Source organism: Oryzias latipes, chromosome 4, assembly GCF_002234675.1.
Source record: "Oryzias latipes chromosome 4, ASM223467v1".
NCBI classification, from domain to species: Eukaryota; Metazoa; Chordata; class Actinopteri; order Beloniformes; family Adrianichthyidae; genus Oryzias; species Oryzias latipes.
In genome coordinates, this window is record NC_019862.2 from 11,002,188 (window position 1) to 11,020,664 (window position 18,477).

Below are 18,477 nucleotides of genomic sequence, written 5' to 3' on the forward strand. Positions count from 1 at the left end.
TCCTCATATATCTGTATGATTCAGATTTAACGAGTTCCCCAGGAGACTCTGTTTTTTTTAAAATCTTTTCCTTCTCTTTCCATCCGGCTTGTTGTCTTAAATTGACTGCTAGGCCGGCATGGGCAAAACTTTTGATCAGCTGTTGAACCAAAAGGTCGTTTGAGTGCATCTATCTGCTTGGTTAAAAACTCTATTGTTCTTCATCGGTTTTTCGTTTTCATTCCGCTTCTCAAATTCGTAGCTTCTGCGCTGGTTTCCTTGGTCATAGTCTATTTTTTTCCTTTAGAGATATATATTTAAGCTTCTAATCATCTTCACCTTAGTCCAGCATTAACATATAGATTCACTCCACTGCAGAGCTCTGGAAGTTGGGGAGTATGGACTGCTGTGAAGTGCAAAATGAGAATGAGATTAGGACTGGTATCTTTCTCCATGCACATGCATACAATAAATGCAATTAAAGGAACTCTGTTAGCAGCCGCAACGCAACATTTGGGTTTTGACATGAACTAATAAGTTTGCATTTCTCCCCTCCTCTGTTGTTTTTGCCTCTCAGCAAAACCGGTGTTCACGAAGGTTCCCGTCGACCAGACCGGCGTGTCGGGGGGCGTCGTCTCGTTTGTCTGCCACGCAACAGGCGATCCCAAACCGAAAGTTAGTTGGAGCAAGAAGGGGAAGAAGGTGAATTCGCAGCGAATAGAGGTGAGTTGACAAAGGTTGGAGATGATGTATTCATTAAAATGAATTCCCATCAGGAAAAAGTTTCCTGTGTTCTCCGAAATACTTGCAAAATAAACTGTTGGACTATACCCATGTTAAGCTACGGTAAGTTAAACCACGAGCTGTCATCTTTAGCCTAAATAGTCGAATGATGTTATGCAGCGGAACTTTGTACAAAAAAAAACAGTTAAAGTAAAGTAAGTCTAATTTAGCGTTCGTATTGTTTCAAAAACTCCTTTAAAATCAATATATTAAGCGGTACGGAATGGAATTGTGAGCTTGATTACACGTCCTCATGCGTGTCCTCATGATCAGACACATGAAAGAGACTGACAAAAGAAATCATCTCGTCTTTACCCACTTCTTTAAATAATCCAGACTGATCGCCCACATTAAAAGTCTTCAATCAGGAGAAGTGTGAAGTCTGTAGTACTGAGCAAATATGAAACATGAATATAAAATACCTGTTATGTTCAAGTCATTATGGACAGAGTTGAACACTTCCAGCATTGTTGTTCATTCAGATTTTCTAAAAGAGTTACACAAATAATGTAGTTTGAATAAGGATAGCATTGTTTTTTTAGTGTACAAATTGAAAACTTCAAAATTTGCTTTACAGCTACATTAACAAATACCCAAAAAGCAAGATTAATGTTGTGATGAATGTGAAGTAACTATTGATTTAATATAATTTCTTCCTGCAAAAAATTGGAATCCATTGACAACTCTATTAAAAATATGTAGTTTGGCCTCTTAACCCTAAAAAAAATCATCAAATTGTGTTTATTGTTTAGTAAAACAAGCTTAAGTAACAAATATTTCTAAAGGTTTTTATTTAATTAAACAAAAATGTTCGTATCTTCTACAAAACAAAATAATCGTTTTCATATTTTTTATCTGCTGCCGATACAGAATGATTTCAAATGTATTTTTTTATAACTTTATTTGCACAAGGATTTAAAAAAGAAACTCACAGAAATACAACTTTAAGCTTAATTTTTGTAATATCTGTCCTCAATCATGAGAAAAATTCTACAAGAACATGTAAAAACACGAAAAACATAGTTTTCATCGGAGTGGGACTTGAATTATCATCAGTAAGATGCCGTAAAAAAAGAAAAGTAATTAAGCTAATTTCTTATATAGTTTGTTTGACATCCATCTGTACTGAAAATGTCTAAAATATTACAAAAAATGTGTCTTACAACAACCACAGATGGATGTTTTTGGGAGAAACCTTGTAATGGAAGAAATCAGCTTCTAGAGTCACACCGCACTCTTTTCACACCTTTGCTGTGTCTTGGGAAGACGCACCTTTCATCCTGCTTTCTGTCTATTTTGAAAGTTCAGTGAGTTTAGCTATAACCTGTGTGTCTGCAAATGCAACTGATGCTGTTATGCCATTTCCATGTACCTCTGTAAAACAGGTAATCCCCCTACCTTGGTTACAGAAACCAGGTTAACAGGATTGTAATCCAGTTACTTCACGAACTGGAAAGTAATGCCAGATCTGTTTTAACTCACAATGTTAACAAATTGGGATTGAAAACAGGCACAATCTTGTCGCCTTCGACTCTCTCATCCCTGTAACCGTGTCCTTTTTTTGCACTTGAAGTGATTTTAGCCGTAGTTCATTTTTCCCCACATGCAGCCCTGTCTGCGCAAATGTTTCTGTGTCTTATTCATGATGTTTGTTGTTCACTTCTCGGCAGGCTTCCCAGATGGCATCTCTAAAAGCCTTGATTGATGCTCAGTGTCTCTTAATTAAAAAGTTGCTTCAGTCGACGATGACGGCAGTGACGGCTCACACAGACACACACGCGCACGTGCGCTCAAACAGCAGAGGTGCAATAGAACGGAAACCGCGGGGGAGGGTGCGTCGACGTTTAAGAAAAAAAAAAAAAAATGACTCCAACCTTAACAGGAGGAGATCAGCATCCCCACTGAGGACAAAATGAAAAGACAAGTTCTATTTGTGCGTTCCTCTCTCATGCATGCTAAGTGGGGGAACAAAGCCAAGAGCGTGAAGGAACCCACTTGAACGGACTCCTCTCTTCTTCTGTTTGCCTGACATAGAAAAAAAAAAGTGTAAAGGGATTTTGAACCGCTTCTTTTCAGTGTTTTTTTAATCTTTTCTACCCTCTAGACAGCTGCTTTGATATTGATCATGATGCCATGCTCTGTGGTGTTTTTAGCCTAATTAACAACTCAGCCCTGAGATTTGCAGCAGTGGAACAGCAGGTCCGCTTGCGTCTCAAAGTCACGCCTTGCCTCGGAGATGGCGGCTGCAGGCGCCTCAGCGAGACCTTACAGGCTTCCCCAGGGAGGAGCCTATCCCAGAGTCTTCGATTTTCTGCGAGACTGACAGGCTGACCATCTTCTCTGACACATCCATCCAAATTTAGAGCAAAAGTAATAGGCCTGGGAAATGACTTAGTCTATTAAAAGCACGCGCTAGCTCAGAATTGCCATCATTTAAATTTGACTCTTTTATCTATGGCTGCAGCATATTTCTGCAGGATTTGTGGTTTGATGGTTTGATTTTCAGAGGGATCAAACAGTTCTGTTGGAATGCTGTGGTGGTTGGAGATGCCCAAGCTGTCAGTCACCCACGCAAATAAACTCACCGTTTTCCCTGATTCCAAAATGAGGGGTGTTTTTGTTTGTCCCAAGTATCATTTTTATCATATCTATGCATAGTAATCTGATCACATCTTTACACTGTTTTTTCTTAAAAACAAAGGGCTTTGCAGAGAATAAACAGCATTATTACAGATAGACGCACAAAACACGCACTGTGTGCTGAAATCAATCCTCCTTTTTTTAATGTTAAAAAAGTTACAGGACTGTGTCCAGCCAGAGATGTAAGAAAAATAACTTTTTTAACCTCTTTTTACTCCACAGACTATAGAGTTTGACGAGGGCGCCGGCGCCGTTCTCAGAATCCAACCCCTGCGGGCGCCACGTGACGAGAACATCTATGAATGTGTAGCAGAAAATAGCGAGGGAGAGATTTCCGTCAATGCCAGACTGGCCATCATTCGAGGTAAATGCTGCTTTCTGGTCACAGTTTGCTAAGAAACAAGCTTTTTTTTTTAAGTTGCACCTTCTAATAAAAGCTAAAATTATATTTAGTAAAAGTAATTTCAAAAACTAAATGAAATGTCCTTTTTTTTTCATTTGTGTGCCTCTTCTCTCCAAGCTTCTCAAAAAACAGATAAGATTATGATTAACATATAGAAGCATTTGGATATTTTAATTAGTCATTTTTCAGGTCATGACAGTAATTTGTTCAAAGGCTGGTAGATTGAGTTTTTTCTTCTCAAAAGGCTTTTATTGTTTTTTCCTCCTTTTATTCCACCAAACATCCTCGTCTGAATGGGTCAAGGCTTTTGCGCTGCCAGTTACAGACTGTGAACCGATGCTTGTGCATTGACTACACAGTAAGTTCAAAGCACTAATCAGCTGGCATTCATGGGATGGCTTCTATAGTATTAACAGGCTTTAGTGAACATGAATGAAGCCGACTGATTGGCCGTTCGCTGACAGTCCGGCGGCGGCGGCGGCAGCAGCTCGCACACGGAGACGGCCACCCAGCCGCACAGAAACAACAAATTGTTTTTCAGCTGCCTAAATTCATTCCAACGGGGAATAATCATGCAAAATGGTGTTAGAAGAGAACCAACCCTTTCACGTCTTTCACTCTGGATTCCCCTGCCTTGTTTATGTGGGCAAATTCAGTCTTTTCTCCTCTTTTCTGCTCTCCGGCTTCCGTCTGCCTTGTGTCCAGGCTGAACAAAGCTATGTTATTGCTGGCTGTCACACAACGCGCCAGCTAGGTCTCCGTGACTGTCAGACTGTCATCCACAGGGCTGAGCAACATTTCATGTGGTGAGAGCGCTGGACTGGAGATGGGAGGCCCAGCCCAACAATCTGCCTTAGCTATTGTTAGAAGCAACGTCAGGTTTCTGGTAGGGATGCGAGGCCGCAGGTGTCCAGTTCATATTCCATCATGAGCTCAGTTTAACGAGACAGAGGTGAAGATTAATTACAAACTTTTTTGAAAATCTCTAATGGAAAATGGAACTTGGATGTTTCCGTGACGCCATGAGAAACTTGCTTTAGATTTGTTTTTGTTTTGTGTCTTTCATTTTTGGCGTGCTACAAAAGTGACTGATGTAATCTGGTGCAACAAAATGAAACATCTGAGATCTCCAAGCGTGGCTTGATAAAAGAGCTGTGCAGATCTGTCAAGTATGTGCAGGTTTTGTGGTCAACAAGGCGCCGAATGATCACAATCCTGATCGTGATCACACAGGTATTATTTTAAAGTGAAAGGTTTCAAAAACAGGAAGTCGTGTTTGCTACAAGGGGAAATATTATACATGTTTATTAATGCTGTACAGTCAAAGTACCTGAGGTGTTGATATTTTACACAATGCTAAAAAAATAAAGTCTGAATTCAAATACTTTTATGTTTTAAACATTTTAAAAACTCATGGTGCACTGACATTAGAGTTCTTTCAATTCTAGTGTTTATGTGACAAATAAAAAGTATCTACTGAAAAAAGAATCGCACAGCTGCACTTGTAAAACACATTATGAATGATTTTTTATTTTATTTTTAAACCATGTTAAGGAATTATATTGTTTTATATATATATACAGTACAGATTTATTAAACATTCATTTATTTGAATGAGAAGGTGTGTCCAAACTTTTGGTCTGTACTTTCTATAAAATTTTATTTTTTAAGCCTTATTCTTCAAGTTGGTCTTTTTGCTTTACAGTGGTTTAAAGATGACATGTTTATTCCCTAACATTTGTTTAAACAGATTCCAAAACACAACAATGCAATTGTTATTAGAAGATCTGAACAATCTTCTTAAGAAATGGAAAATTCTAGTTTGAAAAGGCTTTTTAGAAATGACAAGGACAAAGAAACGACTGCTGTGCAAGCTCAGGCATGTTCAGCACCTTCACAAAGACCACAGGCTGCATCGAAACAGTCTGGATGAACAGAAGAAAGTAGTGCATGAAGAAGAAAAGGTGAAGAACAAAGGATGAATTCAGTGAAGGAAGAGGAGGAAGGGAAACCAACCAGATAAACAAACTGGAAATAGAATCAGGAAAAGTTGGTTAAAGTTGAAGGAAGACAACAGGAAGTGATGTGCATGACTGGTTTTGTAGAACAGGTGAGCAGGACAGGAGCTGAACTCGGGTTCTTGGAGCATGGCAAAGGATTATAGGATATAGGACAAGGCACAAGGGAGGCATTTTTAGTAAATAGAGGGGATGTGGTGTGGGATTTAGAGAGGCAGAAAATGGGTCGCCATGATGGGTGACTTGGCTTGAGACCCATGGCATGCGAGGAAACGCAGCTGCCCCCACTCTGGCTCGCACATATTCCTATTAACAAATGCAAACTAATTCAATAACGTTGGTTTAAACAAACATATTTGGCTCAGTCATCAAAGATGAAATGTTCAAAGCCTTCAACTTCAACATCTTCCGCTCTCAAAAAAGAAAACTATTAAGACCAAACTGTAGCTAACAATATGCATGTAAAGGCAACATAAATGTTGGTATTTATCATGAGCTGTGTCTGTTCAGACAGTGCAAAGCTATTGGTCAGTGCACCACATGCATAGCATATTTTAAACAGCAATATGACATTATATGGCCAGAGCTTGTGTACTTTGGCAGCAAGCAGGCTCTGTCGGAGGATTCAAATTAAATCAAATCACCGCACACGCTGTCGGAGGTTTGCACCCAAAAGCAAAAATAGGAAATCCACATTCCACATAACGCAAACTAGTACATGCTGCTCCACCAGCTACAGAAATATGTTCATATGGCAGAACCTAAACATTCCACATCATGCAAAAACATTTATTCAAGCAAAAATGCATGCAGTCCAACCATAAGCCACATCCCAGCAATTACTTATTTATATACATACTTGGATTTCTTTTTTTTTTCCTTCTCTTTTCTTCCTTTTGACTTTATATGTGTGTGTGTGTGTGTGTGTGCATGTGCTTATAGCAATGGCAGGCTACGTTTAGCACTGACTCTGACACCTCCTTGGCTTTTGCTTCAGTGCTGCAGCAGAATACCTAAGATGAGGGCCATCTGGTTTCACTAAGACTTTCACCTAGTCCTTTGGGAGTCCTTGGAAGGGACCGACAAGTGCGACAACAGCTCATTGCTGTTGTGCTTTTTTCCTGTCAATATCATTTCTTTTTACCTTTAGTGCTTTTTACTTATCTTTTGTGTTTTACTCGGCAAGAAAACAAGGTCAAGTTGCCTCTACGGTTCTCAAGCTCATGCTCTTGGGAGTAGTTCATAAGTAGGTATCCTCCTTTTGAGTCGTTGTTCTTCATCCTGTCTTGATCTTAAACCCTGGGATTATTTGCATCTGGATTTTTCCCATAGATGGACTGCATTTAGTCTAACATCTAATGTAATTTTTTTTTGTAAAAAAAAAAAAGCTTTGAAACTCTTGAATTTGCCCTCAAAGAGAGGACAGATAGAGCAGCTCTTTAGGCAGAAACAATCTAGTTTAAACAGAGCCACAATACCCAAAGCCAATAAACTGTCTTTTTCATGTACCCCTTCTTATTTTTCTTCATCTACACTTGCTCTTTGCCAAAAGGTCCATCCATATATGTGTAACCAATCAAAACCACCCCCTTTTCTCTCTTTCATTCATCTTCTGTTCCCCAATGTCAAATTCTCCAGCTGTACCCTAATTTTATGCCAAGTTGCATGTCTGGGTTTTATCAGCATACACATGTTTGTGTATGCATGTACACCTACACATGTGTGTTTAGATAGCTATAGATTTACATGGATTTGTTTTAGTGTTTTAATTTCCAATCCATTTAAACAGCAGGGCATAATAGAAAGTGATGTTATCCATAACAGGTCTTCGAGATTTGGAAAACATAAAGTGTTTTAAAAAGAGAATAAAACCCAAACAGTATTAAAAAAATTGTTTTATATGCTGTGGGGCATAAAAGCTTGTTAACATCACACAGATACAACACCAGTCCACTTGAAGCTACATTGCTTGAAATATGATCCAAAAAAGAAAAAGAAAAAGCCTGTTCAACTTCTAGCCCTGTTTTTAATCATTTTGTTGTTTTTTTAATTCGTGCTATTTTTTTCTCTCAGTTTCCACTGTGCGTAAAACAATTTATTTGGTTTACTTCTGCTGTTTGTTTGGCGGGGAAGTCCCAGTGCATTCACACTGTTGTTGAACCACAACAAAGTTCACTTGCAAGAGATCCAAGGAAAACTTCGGTTTTCAGGCTGACCAGGCTTATCCTATTGGCTTTCCATCATAGGACTATCACATCGGCCACACTCAAAGGACCATCTGATGTACTCTATCTAATAGAGTCCAAACATTCATTCATTCATTTATTTGCTCATCTTCTCAGCCCGTTCTGTCCCTTTGTGTGTCATCACAATCAATCAATGTTTAAATTCAGGGTGTGACTCAAATGCAGTCTGTGTTACTCTTAACACCATTTTTCCACTTTGCTGTATCTGAGCAAACTCCGTTTAAATACAGAAGAGCTGAATAAGCAGCACTAATCATTCATGCACAAGGGACACAGACCATTACTTACATATGAGGGAGCCATACATGCCTCTGTTTGATCAGGATGTCTGCAGTCTGGCCTCTTTCATGATGGAACAAGGTTTTCTGAATGATCCAATTGAATTTTTTGAACCACACTGTGAAACTATGCAGATTCAAGTGCAGCCATTGAGACGCTTTTATGTCGAGGAGGGGGGGAGTGGGCATAAAACAAGTTTTCTTCTTCTCCAATTGTTAATGGTTTGTGTTATGAGGAGTTTTACTGCTGTTTACTTAATAAAGCCCTCTTTTTTTATGATCAGTCCAATTTGATTTAAGAACGATAAAAGCTCTTGATCCTCCAGCCTATGCCGGAACAGCAGGGAGCAAACAGTCAGAGAAGATGATAAAAAAAAAGGGGGGAAAAATAGACGTTTTTGTCTTGTCTTTTTTCAAAATTTTCCTTGCACATGTTGAACAAGCATCATGAGCACAGATGTATGTTATTGCAGTCTTTTGTTTTCTTTTTCTTTTTTCTTTACTCTTGCTTAATCCTACCTTTTCATGTCTTTGCAAATAAAGTTAAAGAACAAAAGACCCTTTTATAAAATTAAATGTCTGTACTAATTTTTCTTTAACAATTTATCAGTGGTTAGTTTCTTTTCTTTCGAATCATTAGAGTGCAAATACTGTGCCGTATTGATGATGACAGGTGGAAATCCTGTTTTATTTGCTTTTTGTTTAGAGTGGGTCCCGGGCTCAGATTGGATAAAAAAATTAATAAAACCCACGCTGAAACACAATCAGATCTGTGCTTGAAAGAGTGCAAAGGGGAGGGAAGGGGCTTTTTTTTATTGCTGCTGGTTCGTTGATGACGCCATGTGCCAGAGTGTTGTCGGTGTGGAGTCTTTACGTCTGATTTGAGTGTGTGTAGGAGAAAGAGGGAGCCAGTAGTGGCCAAACCGTAATGAGACAGTGAAGAATACGCTTGGCAGTATCAGCAACAGATCCGTCTGCTCCTGTACCTGTCTGCATGCTTCCAAAATGCCCTTTGCCCTCTTTCACTTATCTCCTGCACCTACAGTATAGCAGCCGGTGATTAAAAAAAAAAGAGATGGCAGGAAATGGAAAATGGAGCCACAAAGGCTTAGTGAAAAAACACTAACATGTTCGGATTTAAGGACCCACTCTGATCATCTTCTGATCTATTGTAAAAGTGTTCCCAGTGGTATTTTAATTATGATTATGCTGTTTAGGCAAAATTGAAAAACCTGTTGTTTTCTAGGACATAGTTTCTGTAGAGCAGCAGTGATTCATTAGAAACTCGTCTCTGAGTTGTGGGTGGGACCATTGTCCTGGAGCAACCCCACCTTCCTTCCCCTCCCCGTTGCTGAGAGCTCTCTGTTTACATGCTCTCCTGCTAGCTTACACCCCCTCACAACCCCAACCTAACATAACCTGTGCATAAAAAAAGACGAGCAATATTAGAGCTACCCAACTCTATAGTTTTGAGGAAGATACCAGCTCAGACAAGGAAAGCAAAAACATCCATGGATCTATTTGTCTACAATTGGATGGATCAGAATAGAAAAGAGTAGGAAGCTTTTGCTCCTGAGCTGCAAAAATTTGAATAAAGAAATACCCAGGTATGCAATTTTGATCTTAATTTTATTTAATATATATGTCCTCCATCATTTTAAAAATGCTAAAAAAACATATTGAAAACTCAAAGAACACAATTGTCATTGGACAATTGTTTGGGAAGGTTTGGGAAAATCTCTCAAACGTTTTGAAAACCACATACTGTTTTTGACGCATCTGATTGGTCAGTTTATAATTTGAATAACTTGCGATAAAGAAAACAATATCATGAAAAAAAATAAGGTTAGCAAGAACATTTTAAAAAGATTTAGCAGAGCAATAATGGTTATTTTGACAAATATGACCGAGTAATTTCTCAATAGGAGTCTATGGGATTTTGGCTTATGGGAACCAGCATTTCCTGTTTGGAAGGCAAGGGGTGAGGGGTCACTCAGTCCAGTTCTCATATACAGTTGATGGGGAAAGCTCTAATTTTACATCCAAACATTATTCAAATTTCTTTTCTTTATGTACATTATGTACAGACTTTGTTAAATATTTAGTATTCTTTGTTTTCTTTTTGTCTTTTCTGGATGTTGTTGTTTTTAAAAAAAAAAAGAACAACAGGAGGATGGCTTTTTTGTGGTTTTTAAATTTTTTTATCATTGACTGAGCTTACCGTAAGTGGAGCCGCTTCCTGCTGAGCTCTGGCTCTTCTGCTGTTATTGGTGTGCCGCAAAGGGCAGGTACAGAACAAACAACAAATCGATAGGTGGATGCCAGCCACATTGATGGCCCTCTTGCCCCAAATCTTTTATTGGAAGCTCAATAAGTTTGGTGTGGTTTTCCCTGAAAATATCATCTTCTGCTGTCCTTCAGTGACTACATGCGCTCTTTCTACACGTGGCAGTTGTCTTCCTACACACCTTTCACCTTTTTTCCTCCCATGCACAACTTCAGACTATCATCCTTGCATTTCTGTGCTTGCACAACGTTAATCAACATTCTAGCTTTCATTTTTTTTCTCCTTTATAAAGTTTTCTCTTGAGGAAATTCACTTAAATGAGAGTTTATGGGCACTAAATCCTTTGATCCCCTGAACCTGCAATGCTGTAATCAGGTCTGATTGGTGGATGAAGAGTCGAGACGTAAGATAAGTGCCAGGGAGGAAGATAGAGGAGGAAGGGGAGGAAATGAAGGTGCTGGTGATGGAGTAGGATAAGTGGAAGGAGCTCGCTGGTAGTCCGAAGGGGGGGGGAGCTTCTGAACTTTGGCCATCAATTTCACGTGATCCCTGCTCCAGCAGAGCAACCTTGCCATCTGGCCACAGTCAATAGTAGACATTGATGGAAAGGAAAAAATAGTCGGACAAGTGGTGAAGCGAAGGGGGGTGAGGAATCCAGCTCACGAGTTTATTGGTCATCATTTTCATGATAATGTGTTTTCTTGCAACAATTCAGCTTAATGTCTTTCAAATGTTATGAGCATTAAACAGGAATAAAATATCCTATGTGTACCAAAGAATGTATAATTACTATTGTTCTTCAAAAAGTAAATACCCAAATGTTTGGGAGTATAAATCGGAGCAGCAAAAAAATGCATTATAAAGAAGAAAGAATCACACATAAGTTGCACTTCATAGAGGAAACTACAATGCTTATGAACAAATCCACCAAGTCTGGCGTAATACTATGTTCACACCAAACTTCATTTACGCTTCAAATTACTGTCCGGTGTCACTTTTTAGATGCACAACAAATTTGCATCTACTGTCTCTTTCTATGTGCGTCAAAATTCTTTATATGTAATTTACAATGCATGTAAGTCACAGATATTATTGAGAGATCAGATTTATTTACTTTTGAAGAGTTCTGCAAAAGCGACTGTAATCACGTCTCCATGTCTGGGTTCATGAAATCAGGCAGAGTTGTTTTTTACGGCAATCTTTACCTTCTACTGCAGCAGTCAGCGTCGTGATGATGGCACTTTCAGCAGTACTTCCAAGTCTCTTTGACCCAGTTTGATAACTTGCTGTTCTGCATTAGTCCGATGAAGGTAAAAATAATAACACGACTAATCATGTCTCAATGCAAATAAGACAAACATCATCAAGTTCAAGAGGAGAGCGATCAGATGCCGTGGTTATTCTTCTGCATTGCTGTCAGTAGTAAATACTCCTACACACACCTACAGTGCCTTCTAGTGGTTGTTAGTGGGAAACAAGCACCAAAGGACAACTGGTTGTTAGTGGGAAAATAACAAATAGATGAGCCAATATTAGTTTTTTATAAGTCAATTCTCAGTAAAAGTCGCACCCTAGTCAAGAATTTGAAAAAAAACAAAAAACAACTCAGGCTTATATTCCCCAAAAATACAATAGCTAGTTAGCATATTAATATATAACACTGGGAAATGTTAATAGAAAATCTTCAGAAAATTTTTCACTTTCAAGGTGAGTAAAGATAAGAAAAAAAGTATTTTAGGATTCATCAGCATTTTTATCTTTTAAGCCGTATATTTCCCAGAATTTAGCAATTTAAATGAACGGGATAGGGTCATTTTTCTCCTTCTCATCAAATGAGAGCTGTGAGAGAGATGCAGGTTCTGCAGAAAGTGAAGGAGTGATGACTTTTGGAGTGGCCCAGCTCATGCATAAAGAAGAGCGAGGGGATGTGGCCTGGACCACCAGCTTCATGCATATACATCAGCCAAAAACCCAGGTGACTGAATGGATGCAACACAGGTTGCAGTGCTGGTCTGCCAGGTTGTGTCTTAAAGGTTCCACACTTTCACTCCCCGAATAAAGGTTGGACGGAAAAGTTCACAGCACGGTTAAGAGGATTTTTCTTTTGAGAAGAAAATTCACCCTCCAGGATTTGGTTGTTGATGACAAAGGTTTCCAAGGGCTCAAATCTTTAGTAATGACAAGTAGGCAAAACGATGTTTTACCAAGACGTTTTTTCATAGATCAGGTTTTTTTAAATGGCAAATAAATGTAAAAATAACCTGAGAGCGACCTTTTTCAGGAAACCCTCCTTTTCCCAAAATGTAGGGAATCAGCAAAGTCAGGATTCAATTAATTTTTTTTGTAACTGAATTAAAAACAAAATGAGAAACATAATTGTCTCAAAGTTTTGTACATAAAGTAAATTTTACTTTTAGATTTTATGAATGATAAGAGTCTTTAGATGACTGCTAAATTTTTTACCTGCCAAGGACAAAGTAAATGTAGAGCATATCTATAACAGCATTTACAGGCTTCCCACCCAGGTCTTTTGACATTTTTCATAGTCATCCTGCACCCTTCTGCCTCCATATTCTAACAACAACCTCCTGATCTTGTCATATAGGCGAGTTATTTATCCCACTCTCCAACTGTTCTCGCTGTGCTGAAGTCTCATATCCTCTCTGACCCTCCTTGTCACATCCTCTTGTTTTTTTTTCCAGCTCTCCAAGTGACATTAGGCAATTATGAGGCACACTCATCTGACTGGTCCCCTCTCATTTCACGTCCTTGCATATTCATAATTGTTGTTCTTCCACAGAAAGGTGCCTCCAAACATGTCATTAGTGCTTCGTTTTGCACTAATGGCCTACTAAGACAGGCCCAGCTCCCAGCTCCACCCGTCACAAGACTCCCATCTGGGGATCTGCATGCACACGTATTGTTGCATTTTGTTTTGAAGACTTTGGGGTCGGTTTGGGATTGATCAGTTGTATTGGCAGCATTGCTCAATGTTAGACCTCAACCAGTTTTTCTGGCCTTGGGCTGCTGCAGTTGGTTTGACGTACCTTTGCTTGACATCCTTGGGCTGATTCTTTGTTGCTCCCAAGTTTAGTCCAAACATGGGGCTTTTAGAAATTTGACTGTTTATTGGAATAATTTTGCTTTTAGGCAAATAGCTACGGAATTCTTAAAGATCTGCATGTTTAAAACAGTCAACTCTGATAATTATTGATCAAATCCTAATATCGACTTTTAAATGCTAATTTACATTTTCAATAATATAAATTATTTTTTTTAAAATTTAGAATCAAGTGGTTTGGAGCCATGATCATAACTGCACTTATGGGTGCTTAAGGGCTGTCTGAGAGTGAAAAACATTTAAATCTGTGTGGGGCAAGCAGGTAGCCGGCACAAGCTATCAAGGTCGTAGACTGCTCAGGCATGCAGCGGGCGACAGGTCGTAGCAAACACTTATGCAACATGTGGGTAAGTGTGAAGTAAGTGAGCTTCTTCTCATCTGAATTTTTCATTATTTCAACCCCTCTTTGAGCTCCATATGTGCAGCCTGACTGTTTGAAATTAGGAAATTAGACAATCAGAGTGTAGCTTGTGTGGGCATCCTATGGGCGTCCTACAGGCACGTGCTCACCCCGTGGTCAGTAAGGGGCCAGTACTCGCACCCTACTACTGACTAGAGTGGGACCTAAGAACACCATTCGACAGCATCCCCCGTACGTCAAAGGTGCATGTAACTTACATTAGCCTTACAAATACTTCACATTACACTTACCCCACAATCGTATGTTCCATTTTCATGATGTCCCTTGAGGTGGCCGTGTGGGCCTCAAGAGAACTGTAAAGCTGCATTCACAACGCCCTTGGCAATAAGCGTTCAAGCAGCCACTTTCAATGAGAAGTCTGTAAACACGTTTCATGCTTTGGCTTTCAAAACTCTTGGGATCACACATAGCTATGCAAGTTTTTACGATCATTTTCAGGCTCTACGTATTAAACGCACAGCAATTGAACACGTGTTGCACGTTAAAATAGGTCAAAGTGTGACCAGTCGGGGACTCCGATTTGGTAATTATGTATGCATGGCGTCCATTTTAATCCACTGAACTGCCAACCATTTGAAAATTGATCATGAAGGAGAAATTCATAATTGCAGTTTGAGCCTGGTTGGAAAAAAACCTGGAGCAAGTTTCGCAAGATTTTTCACCGCTTTGACATTTCACACCAAGCCTCTTCCAACTGTAGGTGGTGGACATGCGCTAGTAACCAGTAGCAAAAGAACAATGAGAAGAATCCCCTTCCTGATTGTGCAGCGTATATGCCCATCCTGGAGCCAACGTTTAGGGCATTCTTGAACGAGCATCAGATGCCCAGTGGGTTAGTAGCTTCAGACACACCTCTCTCTTCTCTACGACCCTCCACAGACCTGCAACCCAAAAACCCATTGCACCCACAGGGGTCAACCCCTCATATGGGTTCATGTGACTGAGTTGCCCCTTTTTCCCTATATTGTTGGAAACTTTCTCTCCAAATTTTGCTTCCATGATTTTCCACTACCTTAAAATTAAGTGGAATCTTCAGTCTATCAAGGTTAATGCAGCGAACACTGCCACCCACTTTGTAGTCGACTAAAGAAGGGTTCTTAAAGGTGCCCACTTCACTTATTCTCATAGTTCCACCCTCTCACATATGCAAGCACACTCAGAGCCACCCACCACCAAATGAGACCTGACTCCTTGACGTCTCTCTACGGAGAGGTACTTCCTTTAATGGCCTTGGACTCATCTCCTATCTCCCCTGGAATTCACCTGTCTAACCCCACACACCTCAGGAGTTTGACAAGATGGAGAGAGAATGTTTGTTTACTTGAAGGTGCTTGAGTTCGATAAACTGCCTCTCCCTAAGACAGGTAAACAGAATGTTCTTCCCCCATTTTGTTTGTTTGTTTTTCCTCACTTCCTCCCTTTCTTTTGATAGGGGTGAGGCTTGCTGGAGCTGTTCTTGACAATTACACTGTTCTCTTATCTTTGCCCATGCCTATCCATGTAGCCCGGGATGTCAGGGAAACTGCTCGTCTTGCAAGTTTTTGCCTTTTAAAGGCTGGATGCCATTTTTCAGACATTTAGGGCTAAAGGTGGGAAGGAGACAGATTACTGAGATATACCTGGTTTGACGTGTCAAAAACCCTTAAAGTCAGCTAAAAACATCTGCTCTAAATATAAATACAAAGGTTACCACTTTGTACTCTGGGTGGAAAATAAGACACCCAGCACTCCACAGACATTCACATATTGGAATGCATTTAGATGTATAGGGATGGACATGAGAGAAATGAATATGTTTCAAGTTTATAACAGAATGGGTCCGTGAATGAGTGTAAAATTTTCAGGATGATTATCAAGATTATATTCTAAAGAATTTTGTTAATTAAGGTAAATGACATGAGTGGGAAATAAAAGATGAAGTGTTTGCCTTTGTTTTCTCTTTGCCTTTTTGAATTTATAGAATTAATCTCTGCTTTTATTTCTTAACAATCCCCTTTTTTTTGATAACTAATGAAAAATGACAGTGTTGTCATTTTTATGACCTTACAAGAACTGGTATCCTGATTGGAAGTACTGTGGAACCCCATATTTGCCATCACCGACTTGGTCTACATCCCATGTGTCTCATCCTTTCATATTTTTGAATCCCATCTCTATCCATACCTTTTAATTGTGGGGAAGACCCACCAGAGAAAAAGAAAAGCTGCGTTTGCCTATGGGTTCTTGATGTGGTCGGAAAAACACACCGATTTTGCCCTTCTTTGCCCTTCAGTTAATAACGGCTTGAGCTGAGTTCATATTTACTCAGCCCCCCCCCCCCGTCATTTGGTTTCTCTCTTTGTTTCTCTTGAGTTTTGTGTTTTTTTTATTTTATTTGGATGTAAATTTTGCCCACGATTGCACAAGCTTCCTAATACAGAGAATCTGGGAATAGAAGCTGTTGAGCTTCGGCCGTTTTATGAGCAATTCTGCTGAAATGGCTGTCCTGTGAGGCTGTGAGGTGGGGGGTATCTTTGTTGGAGACAGTGATTAGATTTCTCCTGTGTTGCTGCTTTATCTGTGTTTGGTCCTTTTCTCAATGTGTGTGTTTATCCATACGCTATGTATACAAACTACTGAAACCACCTTTTTGACATAGAAAAAACTGTAACATTTCGCTCAGATGTACCTTTGAAAACATGTTCTTGATATTTATTTACTGTCAATCTTGCATAGTTGATGAGAAATGAATCTCTTGTTTTTGTGTCTTTCACGGTTTCGTGATCCATTATCCAGTCGCATGAACAAAGCCAACGACCCATAAACTGCCTCTAGTTTGCAGGATTTTTTATTTATTACAAATTTCATTGATAATTAACGCGCCACCTAATCAGGCACATGTGCGTTATAGTAAACAGTCCATCATAAACAGTGCTGTAGCTCGACGCCTTTATGGAGCCGTCTCCCTGTTAATGGGCACTCCTGCTTGTGTCTGGACTGCTGGTTTGATGAGAAATCTGACGGTGGTGGAGGTGCAAAGCAAATGAAACGGTTTAGAACAGAAGCAGCTGGGCCTGCCTGCAACTTAAGGGCCTATTCTTTTCAGACTCCTTTAATGAATGTAAGACACTGTGAACTATTGTTCCACTTTCACAATGTTTATTGTACCATGTCTTTAACTTCTAGCGAAGCATATCTGTGCCTCTTTTCGTGGCTGTCGTTCCTCGTTTTCTTAGCTTTTCTCTCCCTGCGGTCTTTTCTGGTGCAGCAGTCTGCTGTAAGCCTGGTGTGCCCGCTAATCAGTTAACCTGATTAAGCTGATGATGAAATGAAGTCATTGCACTCAGTGAAAATAATAATTTGAGTATTAGGTGTTAGGTGCTTTTGCAGCAGGTTGAGTCTGTTTGGATTAAAGTCTTTTCCACTGTGGGACGGAGGCGACAGTTTGGATCTACTTTAGACTTTTTTTTCACTTAGAAATTAAAGAAAAAGTGAGGAAAAGGTTGCTTTTCAAAATCTTCTGCAATTTTGTGAATTTTTTTAAATCCAGAGTTAAGACTTGTTCAAACGAGATGAAGCCATTTTAGATGGACCATTGATTGGCTATTTTTCTACTTTCCTAAAATAATTTGTACACTTTTGCAAGAGTCCATTTTAACACTTTCAATCCTTCTTAAATCGTGATAATTGTAAGCTCATTTCCAAATTTTCTTGATTTAAAAGACAATGAAAAGTGAAAGGGCTTTAGACTGTTAATTGAATTTTTGCCACTTTATTATATGTTTGTAAAGCATGTAGACCAGGGGTCGGCACCCTTTACCACTCAAAGAGTCAATTGAATCGGTTAGTTCAAAAGGGGCCCAAGTCCACAATTTTTCAAAATAGAGATATATGTTCTATGGTCTTCAAGGGAAAAGCTATCTGATTATGTGCAAAAAAGTTCCAAGTCCGTTGTAATGTATTGACTATGCTTGACATTTAAAATGCATTAATGCAAATTCCTGGACTTGGACCTCTCTTGCATGGGTTTTGCTTTATCCCATAGATGGCAGCACTAGTTATCCAATATGGCAGCGACCCTGTTTAATTCAAGAAGGGCCCAAGTCCAGAGACTTTAGTTTGCTAGTCCTCTGAAATTAAAAAACTGAGGTGCTTCATTTTATAGCATTTGTAAGCTATGAACTGGTGCTAAATGTGGGTAAAGTATTAATCATTTGGTGTAGCCTCCCTTTGAGCTATGCAATTAAAATCATTTAATGGAAAAACAAACCTCTTGGACTTGGGCCCCTTTTGAACTAACTGATTCAATTGGATCAGTTTCC

The 18,477-nt window shown here is 39.4% G+C and overlaps 1 protein-coding gene across 12 annotated transcripts in view; it reads left to right on the plus strand.

Annotated features, from left to right (window-relative positions):
- LOC101174175 (receptor-type tyrosine-protein phosphatase S) overlaps positions 1-18,477 on the plus strand; it is a 245,929-nt gene that overhangs the window by 120,687 nt on the left and 106,765 nt on the right. For all 12 annotated transcript variants that reach the window (XM_023954188.1, XM_023954193.1, XM_023954190.1 and 9 more), the window contains exons 4-5: positions 557-702; positions 3,625-3,766. In XM_023954188.1, the coding sequence (XP_023809956.1) occupies positions 557-702; positions 3,625-3,766 (288 nt within the window). The remainder of the gene's footprint in view (positions 1-556; positions 703-3,624; positions 3,767-18,477) is intronic.